The 15227-nt window shown below is 42.1% G+C and overlaps 1 protein-coding gene across 6 annotated transcripts in view; it reads right to left on the reverse strand.

The window, feature by feature from the left end:
• Window positions 1-11777, reverse strand: part of MYOCD (myocardin) — a 90365-nt gene extending 78588 nt beyond the window's left edge. For 5 of the 6 annotated variants that reach the window (XM_081027801.1, XM_081027799.1, XM_081027798.1 and 2 more), the window contains exon 1: window positions 11424-11777. In XM_081027801.1, coding sequence (XP_080883927.1) covers window positions 11424-11478 — 55 coding nt within the window. In that variant the 5' untranslated portion in view covers window positions 11479-11777. Of the gene's footprint in view, window positions 1-9596; window positions 9750-11423 lie in introns of those variants that run through there. The other variant, XM_081027800.1, reaches the window with a different exon arrangement.
• Window positions 11778-15227: the final 3450 nt, after the last annotated feature.

Genomic DNA, 15227 nt, shown 5'->3' on the forward strand with positions numbered 1-15227 from the left:
CAATATTTAAATTTTTGCTAATGTGATGTTTGAAAACAAATGGTATCTTACTCTTTTAATTTGCATTTTCTTGAATGTTAATGAGTCAAGTATATTTCATGGGCTTATTGACTATTTTTCCCCTTGAATTATCTTTCTCTTAGGTTGTATAAACAATTTTGTTGTTTATAAAAGTCCTTTTAATGACTTTATCTGGCATACTTATTTCAAGTATTTTCTTTCAATCTACTGTTTGACTTTCAAATTTTTTTGATGATTTTTCTTCTCATATAACATTTTAAACTTTTTAAGTGGCCAGATATGCCAGTTCTTATTTTTACTCTGACCTTGGTGACATGCTTGGGAAGGGTGGTCCCACTTGAGGATTATAAAGTTGTCCTCCTCTATTTTCCTTTAATATTTTACAGAGTTCCTTAGTTCTTTAATTCATATGGAATTTATTATAAAATATATTATAAAATAGCTGAACTCATTTATTTCCAAATAGATAGTAAATTTTCGCAACAAACTTTCATCACATATTTTATTGCTGATTTGAACAGCCACCATTATTAGATACTAACAACTAATTAAATATTAATTCATACATATACAATCTGTGCGTGTGCACACACACACTCAAAATTCTGCTCCACTTAGAACATTTGTCTGTTTTACTCCTAATACTAATTAATAGATAGTTCTTTTATTTTTCAGATTTACTGAGATAGAATTGACAAATAAACTTGTAATATATTTCAAGTGTACAACATGATGGTTAGGTAAACATTGTGAAAGAATTCCCTGCCGCTGAGTTAATTAACATACCCATTATAACCTCACATATTTACCTCTTTTTTTTTTTTTTCCCTTTGGTGAGGACACCTAAGTTTTACTCTCTTAGCAAATTTTAATTATACAATACAGTGTTATCAACTATAGTCTCCATTTTATGCATTACATCCTCAAACTTTATTGATCTTATAACTGAAAGTTTGTACCCTTTAACCAGCCTCTCCCTATGACCCGCACTGCTCTACTCACTGTTACTAGATATTTCTTACATAGCTATGTTTAGTGTCTTAGAGAAAGTCTATTCTTACTGTTGTTAGTTTTCAAAAAATTATTGAAGTTTTTTTCTCAAATAAACTGAGATTGAAATAGTTAAGTTTCATTAAAAGTCCTAGGATTTGGGGGTTATGACATGTATAATGTACAGGTTAATTTGTACTAGAAACAAGCGTCTTGATAAATCACTGTTTAGGAAATCAAGGACAATATGGCAGTTGAGTAAATGCCTGGAGTTGTAGTCCAGAATGAGGTATATTAAATCCAGTGGGCCAGGTGTGTGTATATGAGGGGTGAGGGTAGGGAGCGGAAGGAGGGAGCTTTAGATTGTAATAGAGATGTTCCTCATGGCATGGTGGAACAAGTGCGATCAGAACTGGCCTTTGTCATTTATTGGTTATGTTACTCTGTCCAAGTTATTTAACATCTTTGAGCCCCAGCTTCTTCATCTGTAAAATGGGGACAATCATATCTGTCTCATAGCATTTCTGTAAGGATTAAATGAGATAATAAAAGTGCCACAGATAATAGGTTCTCAATAACTCCTAGTCTTCTTCATTTCCTATTCAATCAGTCACTAGTCATATTTGGTAACAGGTGGTCCCCAAATAGTAGATCACACACAGAAGTTCTCAAAGGTATCAGGTAACTATGGCTCCCTTGCCTTTTTATTCTTGACTGAAAAGGTATGAAAAGCTCATTTAACATCATCAGTCACCATTGGATAAGTACCCAAGATGACTCTGAGCTAGTTCTGTTATGGGTCAAATGTCCAATACCATATGGAAATAGGACCAGGGTTAAGCTTTGTACATTGTAAGTGTTTCAGAAATACTAGCTACCTTAATAGGTCATAAAAATTAATGTCCATTATTCCCACACTCGGATGTTTACTCTAAACAATAAGTATCTTACACACCAATCCAGAGGAAGAAAAAGATTATGTGCATAAAGATTTTCACACAGTAGTGTTATCTATAATGTAAAAATTATAATGGGCTTAATTTTCCAATACAAGTGGGAAAGGCTTAGTAAATAACTATATACTCACTTGGTGGACTTTAATACAGTTGTGAAAACAAGAATTATGCCGCTATGTAACAGGTTGAAAAACTACTTATGATTTTATTCTGACTGATAAAAAGCCTGAGTGTAAATTTATTCATACACTGATAGAACTTCGTAAAAGTCTTTTTGCATCTGGACAAACACAGGAAGGGAACACAAAATAGTAAAGACATTTAAAGTATTGAAGAGATTATTGTTCCATTAATCTTGAATAGCATTTTCTGGATTTTGCCTGTTTTGGAGCCTTATTGCCCTGTCTGGAGTTTGAGTATCAAAAAGTTCCAGGTGGCACTTTACTTCAGACTGAGAAACCAGCCCAACAGGTCTTGAGGAGAACAAAGTTGAATGACTTCCTTAAGGGTAAGTGTTTCCGGAAATCGGAAAGTCGAAACAGCTTCTGGAGTATTTTCCAGTCATTTCACCTTTTCTGTGAAATGGGGATGTTCCCTGGTGTTACTTGACTATATTTTATGAGAAAAAAATGATGAGTTTGTACCACTTAACAGACCGAGGGGAAAGAGAAGCAGATTGAGGGGTGGAAAACTTCTACATGGTAGTTCAAATTGCAGTGCCAGACCAGATGTGCTAGGCAAGACATACTAAGTGTCTGAGATGTTGTATATTCACTCATTATTGTTACACATACCAAGTGATGGCTAAGTTCCTATACACCAGGGAAGCCAATAAACACATATTACAATATTACAGTGACTTAAATGACTGTTTCTACTGCTAGAATTATACTGCTTTTCTAATTATCTAAGGTGGCTGAATAGAGCAAACGTCCACCGAAGTGATTGAAATGATAAGTACTCCAATGGTGTCTGTAGGAAAATCGGAGACATTATCTTTCCTCAACCAACAGGAGAGAAGAAATGGTTCTAGAGGGCATCTTGCTGTGCCCTGTAAAAATAAAAGTCAGGAATCAGCCTTATTTATCCTCAATTTTAAAGAATAAATAATACATTTTATTTTAACAGAATTTGGAGACCATTGTATTTTATGTAAGAATAATGATCTAAGTCTGGTTAAGTGAAGCTTGACTTACTGGCTATTCTGGATGATCTCAGAATAGAAATTTGTGCAAATTACAGACTTAACAAACAAACAAACACGACTTGCTTAATAAAGTTGAAAATTGAATGACTGAAATTGTAAGGCTGCAAAACTATTATTTGGTTAGTGTTGTTGTTGTTTTTAAAAATTCTGTTTATGTCCATCAAAACCTTTTAACTACCACATCCTTCTCTTTTGCGCAGTTCACATGCCTCCAGGTTAAGTAATCCCTTCCCACATGGGAAATAGGAACTTCTTTCTATAAAAAGAAAACCAAAAAAAAAAAAAAAAAAAATCCTCGATAATTCTACGAAGGTCGTTTCTCTCACAAATGGCATGAATCATTTTATCAATATGGAAACAAAGGCTCAGTGAGCTGAGTTAACTTTTCCAAGGTTACGGAATCACAAAGTGGGTGTGATGGGGTCCCACGGCGGGTCTGCCCACAGATCAGGAATGAGACTCCGGAGGCAGGTACCTGTGAAATGCACCTGCTGGCTCCTTCTTCCTGATCTGGGCAGAGGTACAAGATAGCTTGCTGGTCACCATCTGCTGCAAGACCAGTGAGTTCTTGCTGATAAGATGGAAATAAGGGAGATGAATACGCACTTTCGATTCTATCAGCTCCTATTGAGGGGTGGCTTTTTGGAAGTATGTAAAATTCTAATCCTGAACGTGATCACTTCTGCTCTGCCATGCACTTCTATTAGTCTCTGATTTAATCCTATTAGATTAGAATCCCTTCAGTTTGGTTCAATCCAATTTCACAAAATCTTACTGACTTGTGTCTGTCACATACTGTAGCAGAAAAAAATGAATGCCACTCTTTCCGGTTTTAAAAATACTTTTTAAAGTATCTCAAGAACACCAAATGAGATTGATCATCATTCTCGTCCACGTTGCACTGTCGTACTAGCATGATTGGTCCACGAGTGAACATTGTTTAATTCATTTGCCTAAGAATAAGCACACATGTAACCACGGCCTAAGCCAGGAATACCCCCAATAACCTTTCCTTACTTTGGCCTACACCCCTATCACCTCATCTTGGCCCTTCCACTCCAGAGATAACTACTTTTCTGAATTTCGTATTTATATGTACTCATCCCTTTTTTATTCTACTTTCAATGCACACACACATGCGCCAAGAGGTATAAAAACATATGTTGCTTACTTTCATTGTTTTTGAATATTCTTTGGGTGCAGAATAAAATGTATTAATTCACACATATTTAATGGTGTCTTCTCTCTGCCAATCACTGTTCTGGGTGCTGGGAAATAAAGCAGTGAAAACGAACAAACAAATATTCCTATCCTCATAGCCAAATAACAAACAAATAAGCAAGTAAAATATTTGGTATGCCCAATAGTGTTAAGAGTTATGGATAAAAACAAGGCAGGAAAGGTTTGGGGTGCAGGGAGGCTGGGGCTCTTGCACAGTAAATAAGGTGAGGGAAGGTTACCTGGTAAATGAATTAATCTAACACCATCAGACCTGAGGCGAGAGCAATGATGTCAAGCAGGGGCCCAAGCCAGACCCTGAAGGTTCCTTTGGCCTTTAAAAATGATTTTAACTTCCCATTCAGGACTGAAAATATACCCATCGTTTAAGGTCCAGCTGATTGTGTTCCAATGCGGACTTCTGAGAGCATAGTCTATAGGAACCATGCAGAGGGTATGACGGAGGCAGCTGTAATATTCCATGTGACGGCATGGAATGTCTTATGTGCTTCCCAACTGTATCCCAGCTCCTAGCAGTCTCCATTACAAGGGAAATATGAAAGAAATATTTGTTGAATGAATGAATTAACCAATATATAACGCGCACAGAGCATTTTCCAGATTGCCTGTGAGATCCTTAAGAACAGGAATCAGAATCATACCATGGGTATCCTTGGAGTGGGGGAATTGGTCCCGATACAAATAAATAATAGGTTTGAGGCATAAAGAGTGAGCCAGATGTAAGTAAGCAGGCAGGAAGGAAAACCATTAGAGTTCTTACCTGGGTGGGTGGGGAGGGCTTGCCAGCAACCTACATATAGAGATTAACCCCATTATATAAATCACTGTTGGAAACTGAGGGCTTTTCTGCTCAGAGTAGAATTTTCCGCAATGTGTTTGTTTGTCCAGCTAAACTTGCTCGATGAGATACTATGTGAATAAAGTACAACAGATTTGGGAGTCACTCCCATTTAGAAGTTCATAATACACATTAGAAATCTTGAAGTCTTTGAGAAATCCTGCTGTTAAAAATCCAATTTAATTTTTCAGTATATTCTACCTCCCTCTTTTTAAAAAAAGTTTCCTTCTGAACAACTGTTAGTATCCTGTGGAATTAGACTTCTGTGGGCCACCCTGGAGAAAACACTGGGATTATGGCTAGATGATTGATTTTATGAGAAAAATTTTGCAGAAGGAAATCTGCAAGACAGTGGTCTTGTAGAGGTATGAAAGTTGGGAATGCCATATTGGAAGTTGCTGTCATAGGCAGAATAATGTTTCTCCAAACCCCGAAAGATGTCCATGTCTTCATCCTTGGGACCTATGAATATGTTACCTTAAATGGTCCTATGGACTAAACTGTGTCCCTTCCCAAATTAATATGTTAAAGCCCTACCTCGCCACCCCCCCAACCCCCTACCCCAATGTGATGATATTTGGAAATGGGGCCTTTGGGAGGTAGTTATGTTAGAAAAGGTCATGAAAGTGAGATCCTCACAATGGAATTAGTACCATTATGAAAAGAGATACCAGAGACTACCCTCTCTCTATCTCTCTCTCTTTCTCTGTGCCATGTGAGGACACAGAGAGAAGGTGGCTCCCTGCAAGCCAAGAACAGGGCTTTCTCCAGAACCTGATCCTGCTGGCACCCTGACCTTGGACTTCCAGCCTCCAGAACTGTAAGAAAATAAATTTCTGTTGTTTTGCCACCCAGTGTATAGTTTTTTGTTAGAGCAGCCTGTGCTGAGATACATGGCATAGGGGCATTAATGTTGCAGATGGAATTAAAGTTGCTAATCAGCTGACCTTAGAATAGGGAGATTATCCTGGATGAGCCTAATGGAATCACAAGGGTCCTTCAATGTGGAGGGCAGACACAGAAGAATCTAAACCAGAGAGAGATTTGAAGATGTTACACTGCCTTAGAAGGCGGGAGGAAGTGGGGGGGGGGGTGAGGGAGGGGGGACAAGCCAAGGGAGGTGAGAAGCCTCCAGAATCTAGAAAGGACAAGAAAATAGATTCTCCTTAGAGTCTCCAGAAGGAATGCAGCTCTGCCAACACCTTGAGTGTAGCTCAGTGAGACCCTTTACAGACTTCTCACCTCCATAACTATAAGAGAATACATTTGTGCTGTTGTAAGCAGCTGGGTTTGCAGTAATTTGCTACAGTAACAATAAGAAACAAATGCCATTGCTGAGAAAGGAATTAGTTGTCAGCAAAGAAAGGAGAAGTTCAGTTATGAACAGTTTGTGCAGAAGTCCAGAGTGACAATTCGCCCTTACCTTTCTCTTATTCTGATTCTCTCTAGTAGAAATGCCTGAACGACTTTTCTTAAACTTTTAAAATATTCTACTGATCATTTCAATAGCGAGATGGAACTGGAGACTAGATAAGATATTTGTGTTTTAGTAGGCTTCACGCCCAAAAGCTGTCAGTGAAGTTTTGAAAAGAAGGCTGAGCATATGAAGCAATTTAATGATTTTCTTGAATACCGTGTTAATTATGAAGGTGATAGGTGTGAATTATGCATTCATCCATTCAAGAAATATTTATTGGCCATCTACTATATGTCAGGTTTCCTGGGAATGTAACCGATCAAAAACGTCACAGTAATGCTTTTATGAAGCTTATAATTTTCAAAACTTTACAAAAATAGGGCCATTCACTTGGAAAAACACCAAATGTTAGGACTGGAAGCAATTTTAGAGATGAACCAGTCAAAAATCCTCTATTTTGTAGTTGACAAAAATGAGGTCTGAAGAGGTCAATTAAATTAGGTAAAGAAAAAACTGAAATATATGTTTAGTTAGTTCTTTGGCCTAGGACAAATAATTTCAAATAATTTAAGCTAAAAGAGCTCCTTTTCCATAACATATAATAAGGCACTAAGTTAAAATATTTGTCTTAGGTTTAAAAACTAATGGTGAAGATAGGATGATAGAGCCTGGGCTTCTCTTGAGATCATGCTGGAAATTTCTTTAAGAGTGTCCGTGGTAAAAACCTTCGGGACCAACCTCTTAGTCCTATCTCCTTAATTCATAGGAGAGAAAATTCAGCCCCAGAGATGTTAAGGATCTAGCTTAAAGAAATCCGTAGTCTTCTTAGATGGTCGGAAGGATGGAGGACAGAGAAAGCCCAGAGAGGATGACCTATGGAGTCCTGAGAAGTCCCTTGCTTTCTCTGGAAGGACAAACAGCAATTGCAGTCCCTGGATATAGCTGGGTGTTGGTGTGTTCCACCATCCAGCACTTAGCTGAGTTCAGCTACTGCTTCCCCACTGCCCACTTGCAGGTTCCTTGGCTTCTTTCAGCTGCAGCTCCAAGTCCTGGACCCCCTGCTCCTGAGAAGCCTGTCTGCTGAATTTATCCTCCTTCTCCCCAGGAAGCCAGAAGGGAAGTTTCCACAGCCTTCCCAAATCCATATGCTGACTCTATCCCAGGGGACCCAGGCTATGGCACACACTCATCATTCGGAATCTCTGCCTTTACACCTAAAATGCCAAGCTTGCATTTCGGGAAGTCTTTGGGCACCCAGAGAGCTTGACGGAGGCGGCAGAGTATCCATCAGACTGCTCAGATTGTATGTAGGGAGGGTTGCCAGATAAAATACAGAATGCCCAGTTCGATTTGGATTTCAGTTAAAAGTAAGTCCCCAATACTCAGGATGCTAAACAAACAAACAAACAAACAGAAAAACATTGTTTATCTGAAATTCAAATTTAACTGGGCCTCCTGTATTTCTATTTGCTAAATTTGATAACCTTACATTTGTGAGGGATACAGGCAAGGTCATCGCAGGTACCAGAGTCTGCCTTTGTGTGGGCTGTTTGACCGGGAAAAGGAGAAAAAGAGAAACAAATGAACAAAACACAAGAGTTCTTAAAGAGCGAGACCCATTAATGGCCCTCCCGCTCTCCTTCGATCCTTTGCATGGTGTGTGTGTGTGTATGCATATGTCTGTGTGTGTATACACATACATAGAAGTCCTTGTGTTTTGCTGACACAGGATTATGGTATTGAGGAAAATTGTAGACAGTGATACTGATTACAGATACTGACAAAACAACAGTGAAAAGAATAAAAACAGGAAAAATGTAGTTAAAAAATAACACTATTTATTTAATTTCTGTGAACTGCTTACTATTTACACCCAACTGCCACAGAGCCGGATCACAATTTTCCTTGTTCCTAATCTTTACATGTTTTCAGAATACCATAAAATGTTACTAAAGGGTCTGATAAATCATCTTTACATGTTTTCAGAGTACCATAAAATGTTACTAAAGGGTCTCCGAAATCACCGAGCCCAACCTTGATTAAGTAAGCAAGACTCAGAGAGAAGTGACCAACGCAGACTCCGGCTGCCTAACAATATTAATAATAAAACAATATTTTTTGAGGGCTTACTAAGTGCCAGGCATTGTCCTTAATGCTCTACTTGTATAATCACATTTAATCCTCACAGCAACCCTATAATCATTCTCATTATTCAAGCGAGGCTAATTAAGGCAGAGAGAATTATGTAGTTTATCTAAGGTTCAAGGTTATACAGCTAGCAAGTAGAGGCGCTTGTTAATAACCCAGCTAGTTTGGTTCTAGATCCACACACTCAATTGTGAAACACTGTGGTCTCTCAGATAAGAGGAGTTCATATCACCAAACGCGTTCGTACATGTAAACTTTCACAGTTTACTGCTCCTGCGGCATGATTTTGTGTTTAATAACAAGGTCACTCGTATACAGCGTACATCAAGCTGGCTGGACGGTGTTGCCAAACTCGTCAATTTCAGAGTTGAAGCAGTTATCTGCTCACTAATAAACAAGCCCTATCAAGTAGGGAATCTCGCTATGATCAGAGAGCAATTTAGTTTTACCTTTGTTTTTTTGAAATATTTGTAATGAAATATGTCACACCAGGGTCTATCAAAGCAAACGATAGGACTGACATAGAGTTTTATGAGTTTACATTTTGAGTAGCTCGAGAAAGAAGAAAGAAGTAAACGAGGGGAGGGGTGGGTTGGGAGAGAGAGAAATCAAAACCGAGAAGACTTCCTTATCCCCTGTTAGCCACAAAGTAAACCAGGTTCTCTTAGGAAGAGGCCTTTTAGTTAACATGCTGCCAGCCAGACTTCCGTGCTGGTGCAGCTATAGTTGCAATTATATCCAGAAAGAATAATCACCATCCTCAATATTACATTTACTCACTTTTATACTCTTGTTTGTTTTTCTTCTCTTCCAGATTATCAACCCCTTGCACATCAGATGGTCAAACTACTTTGTCCATTTCCAGAGCCCAGCTTCCCTGTTTATCCAAGGAGGACGATGAAGCATGCCTGTGTCTGTTTTGACATCATGTTTCTACCCTTCCTGTACCTACCCTATCATGTAGCTACCCTTCCTGTGACACAAAAACCTGTCCAAGCTTTAAAAAAATGAGGCAGCAATTGAAATTCTCAGAAGCTCTAGGACCTACCTGGGAGACTCCAAAACCCTACCAGTCCACTAAGATAGGAATTCCAAGCAGTGCAAATATTATCTTCCCTCTGGTCTGCACTTTTGGCAGGAAGGAATTGTTTGTAAGTCTGTTTTGCCATTCTATCCAGTACCCTCACCAAATCCCTTTAGAGACAAAGCTGTCCCTCCTTTGCCCCCCACATGAACTGGGAAGGGTGCATTTGAAACCAACGCAGCTTCTTGCAAAACAAATCTGCAGTCTCTCTTCTTCAGAAAGGTGGCAGTGTTGCCTGCGGTTTTGACCAAATTACTAAGCAGTGGCAATGTTTCCCCGGGATTAACAGACCAACCCACCTCACCTCGCCATGGGAAGGAAAGGAAGGAGGTAACCACAGCCAAACTCAGTGGCTGGCAGACTCACCCTGGAGCGTCAGGGCACTGAGTCTTGTGGCCTCCTAAGCTCTCGAGTTTTCATCTCCTTTCAAAAGAACAGAACCTAAGACAATCTCCAACAAACTCCACAGACGCCTAAAGGCCAGGAGCATCTAAGGAAGTCACAGAACCCTTATTTTTTAGCATCCACTCTTCTCATTGTTGAAACACCCATCCTCAGTAAAACAGAGTGGTCCCATTTAGAAGGGCTCAGGAAAACTTAGCAAACTCGGTGAGGATCCTTCTCACACCTGTTATGCGGAATGTTCACATCAGAGTTCTCATACAGTAATTCATCTTCTAAATAGGAGTGCTGTCATTTATTGAGTGGTTTGTTACCGCTTTTATAAAACCAGTATTATACACACAGCTATGGAGAAAGTACTTAAGGAGACAAGGATCTCTGTGGAGCCCCACACATTCATACGTTCCATGGGCGCCTACACATTCAACCCTTCGTGAGTTCCCATCTCCCCTCCACTCACCTTCACTGAGCGTCCTTTGAGAAGTTTCTCTACGCGCTACTAACACAGAAATTTGGGGGGAAATTCTCCATTTATAAATATCAGATGGTTTGGGAAAAAAATATTTGTGGCACTGGACTCTTTTTTTTTTTCTACAGTGATGTCATTTTAAATACTTGGTGTGCTCCAAATTTGCTATTTTTACTTCCCCCGGGTGACTTTTTTGGGAAATAATATTTGTTTAGATTAGCTACATTTTAAGTGACCCCTGTAATCTAATACACAGCATAGGTTCTTCTTCTCAGCAATTATAACTAATATTATGCAGCTCACAAACTTGAGATCCCTTATTTGTTCATTTTCAAACTTGTTCCTTTTGGATGCACCCCTCCAAATTTTCTATTCCCAGATACAGAAAAAACAAATAGAACGAAAAGATTGGCCTCACCAAACAAAAAACCCACAATATTTAAGTGGAAAACTCATCAACCCACAAGATTTAAAATGGAAAACATCAAAGGCCCCCAAAGTCAAATAAGATTTTCACTTCCAAAATGTGCTTTTGGGGAACAAGGTTGAAGTAGCCACGGCCGGCCTCGAGACCTTTGTTGGAAAGCAGTCTAGAGTTGAGCAGCGCAGAAGAGGAAAGTTTAAGAAGGAATGCTAAATGCCTCAGCCCTACCTGATCTGAACTTGCTCCTAATCAGCAAAGAATGCTCAGCCCCCAGGAGGGTCATGTTGAGTCTCAGCGAGCCGCTGGTCCCTTGGCCAGACGCCCCCGGTGTTCCACCAGGAACAGGCTCCCGGGAGCCCAGCTGACCGCAGCTAACAAACCAGAATTCATCCAACTCTTCGTGAGCTCCCCTGGGTAGTACAGTGGCAGCCAGTGACCGAAACCAGTGTCCCCAGAAAACTGGCGGCTCCCCCCTCGCCGTGCGGGGCTGATTAACTCTTAGCCGGCAGGACCCTCCTCCTCCTGCGTCTGGCCAGGGGCAGCGGCATCCCAGGCGTTCTTGGCTGATGTCATAAGCTGCCAGCGATTGCGGAGGATCGCCACCACGCCTTTATGAAGGTCCCAAGTTTGCTATCTGATACTTTTTTACTACTGACAGGAGCTCAGCCAATCAGCAGCAGCGAGCGGGGACCTGGCGCTCGCAGCCGCTGGAGGCGTCTCGGGACCCGGGTCTTAACTCTTTGCAGAGGGCTGAGCGGACGCGGAGGCGCGGCGGTGCGAGGCAGGGCCCGGGTCTCGCTCCGGCGAGGGCCACAGCTACGGAGCCGGAAGGCCAGCAGGGAGGGCTGCAAAGCCCCGGGCTGGCGAGCTGTGCAGGCGCTGCGGGCGGGCGCGTCTCCCCGGGGTGGGGGCTGGGCCTGGGCGGCGGGGCCCGCCCGGGAGGCGGGCGCGGCGGGAATCTCATACCCGGGGAGGGACGCGCGCGCCTTGAGAGGCCAGATAAGCTGGACCACTTGCAGGGAAACCTAGCTTCCAACAGACCAGAGTCCGCACATTCTCTCCCTGTTCCAGGGGCTCAGGGCACAGGCAGAGACTGTATGTATCTCTCAGTTCCAATATCAGACTCGGATACACGTCTCCGGAGAAAATAAAAAGCCTTTCATTTTTCTGGAATATGCGCTTTCTGGACAAGCATGACTCCATGTGTCTGCAGATCCGGCCGGGACACAATGCTCTCCCTTCGGGGCAAGACACGGGAGGTGAACGCCTTCTGGGCTCTCAGTAAGGTGGGACTCGAGGAGGGCGGGGAGGGGTCTCTACAGCAGGGTGGTGACAGAGCTGGGGTTGGGCTTAGCATGGAAAGGCTCCAAGGCTTTTCCTATGAGTGAGTCCTTCTTAGGGAAAAATCCATTCCAAATTGAACACTGAGTTATTGTGCACATCCAGGTGTTATAGGCTCATCAATAAATAAAAGGAAGAGCCTGCTCTCAAGAAGCTGCTTAATAGTTGGTGGCACAGAAAATAAAAAACAAAGTATATATGTACATATATATATACACATATACTTGGTTGGGTTGAAGTTATCTGCAATCTTACACGCACATGGGCTTCCAGATATCATCTATTACGCAAATGCCTGCTTACGTCTCAGGAGACCCTAAACCCTTCAAAGATCAGTTGGTGACAGGTGAGGACCCGAGGGGACAACTTCTAATGCCCTGAGTTTGGGCCTCTGTCTGAATTCTCTGGTTCTCGAGTTCACAGTTTGGATCTGCCCATCCATTTACATCAATAAGGTCTTCTGTGATGGGCCATGTAATTCCTGATGTGTCAGAAAGGAGGCAGAGCAAGCCCACCCAGGCTCCCCTTGGGAACGGTGGCCTAGTCGTGGAGCCTGTGTACAGCCCAATGAGATGTCACGAGCACCCCAGTGATCATGTAACGTTCCTATATAGAGTATATTACTTTCTTCGTCCTGCCGTAAACAAGTGGCCTAAAACAGCACACATGTATTCTTCTGCAGTTCTGGAAGTCAGAAGTCTGAAATGGGTCTCACTGGACTACCACCAAAGTGTTGGCAGGCTGCATTCCCTTCTGGAGGAAGGAAGAAGAGAGTTGTTTCCTTGCCCTTTCCAGCTTCTAGAGGCCCTCCTCGTTCCTGGGCTCGTGGCCCTTTCCTCCATCTTCAAAGCCAGCAGCGGGGTGTCAGGTTCTTATCACGTGGTATGGCTCTGACCTCTCCCTGTCTGTAGGACCCTTGTGATGACATTGGGTCCACCTGGATAAACCCTGGTGCGAGGTCAGCGGATTACCAACCCTACTCCCATCTGTTGCCTTATTCACCTCTGCCGTGTCATGTAGCACAGTCACAGATTCCTGGGATTAAAACGTAAACATGGAAAGAGGAGGCTCTATTCTGCCTGTGGCACAACGTGACCCCTCTTTCCACCAGCATGTTCTAGTCTTCAGTTGAGCTCCAGGCTCCTGGTCGTCAATGAAAACAGGTCAGGTGGAGGGAGGTTTGGAAATGGGGATACACTGGAGCCTGGAACCAACCTGGCAAGATTGCCGATGCCTGGGGCAGAGAGATACTGTTTGGAGAAGAGATTGGTGGGATAGGGAACATTGCTAAATTATCTGAGTAGAGAAAAAACTATTCTGAGCAACATTTAAAACAAAGGAAAGCCAAACAGATTTTTGTTCTGAGGGTTGCAAAGCTGAGAAGGCAGCTTGGCGGAGAATAGTTTTTTTCAGTGAAAGTTCTGATAAAAACAGCTGAAGCCAGCATTGAATGTAAGGGTCTGCATGACCTAGATGAGTTGGACAGGAGTAAATTGTTTTTCCTCTGCAGGCGAGGGAGGGGGGGGGAGAGAGAGAGAGAGAGAGAGAGAGAGAGAGAGAGAGAGAGAGAGAGAGAAAGCTTATTTTCTGAGTCCATTTGGGAAATGCTGGTAACCATAGCCCTCTTCAGTTTTCCCATCACGCTGTGGAGTTGCTGATGTCTACCCTCTGGGATTTATACTCCCTATGGCATGGAATATCTCTGGATATAAATATGCTCATATAGAAACTCATCCTTCCCCCTCTCCATGCGAGCATTTTTTTGTGTGAAAAAAAACTTGGGGTGGAATTAGATGAGGGTGTCTCCAAGGGGAACAGCATAGCCTGCTGTGCTTTGGGAGCAGCAGACATTCGCAGCAACAGCATGCCACCAGCTTCTGTCCTACAGTTTGATCACCCGGGCAGCACTTCTCTGTCTTCTTGCTCTGTGACCTGCTCTCCTGAGGCCTGCAGTGAGCCTGGGATGTGAGGTAGAGGAGACAGGGGAGCTTCTAGCACCAGGAAGAGCTTCACTTGAATCTAAGCTGCCTCTTGTGACCAGGAATGAGTTATTGAAGTCCGGTGAGACCCTCAGCATTTTCATGTAAAATGGAGTTAGAAATGCTTCCCAGAAGAATTGGAGAGTTTAAATGAGACAATACATTTGGAGGGCCCAGAACAATTCTTGCTGGCATGCATTAGGCTCCTTCATTGACCCTCCCCTTACCTCCAACCATTCTTGCTGATTCCAAGAAATCCTGAAACCTCCCCTTTGTTATGGCTTGCCTTTCTTTTGCCATCAGTTATCTCTGGCTGTGTAACAAATCACCAGCTTAACACAGCACACACATTTCTTATCACACAGTTTCCTGGGCCTGACTTAGCTGGTCCTTTGCTCAGGACCTCACAAGGCTACAATCAAGGTGTTGGTTGGGACTGTGGGCTCCTCCGAGGTCCAGCCTCCTCTTCCAACCCCACTGGTTGTTGGTAGAATTCAGGTCCTTGCAGTTCTAGAACCCACCAGGGCTTGCTTCTTCAAGGCCAACAGGAGAATCTCTCTCTGGGAATTCTTTTTTAAAGGGCTCATTGGCTTAGTCAGACTCACCTAGGGTAGGCTCTCTTTTAATTAACTCAAAAGCATACTAATTTCCTAATTAGTATGATAATTAGAAATGAGACCTGCAAAATCTCTTTACTTCATGTAACACCACT

The sequence above is a fragment of the Rhinolophus hipposideros genome, assembly GCF_964194185.1.
Source record: "Rhinolophus hipposideros genome assembly, chromosome: 20".
Taxonomy (NCBI): domain Eukaryota; kingdom Metazoa; phylum Chordata; class Mammalia; order Chiroptera; family Rhinolophidae; genus Rhinolophus; species Rhinolophus hipposideros.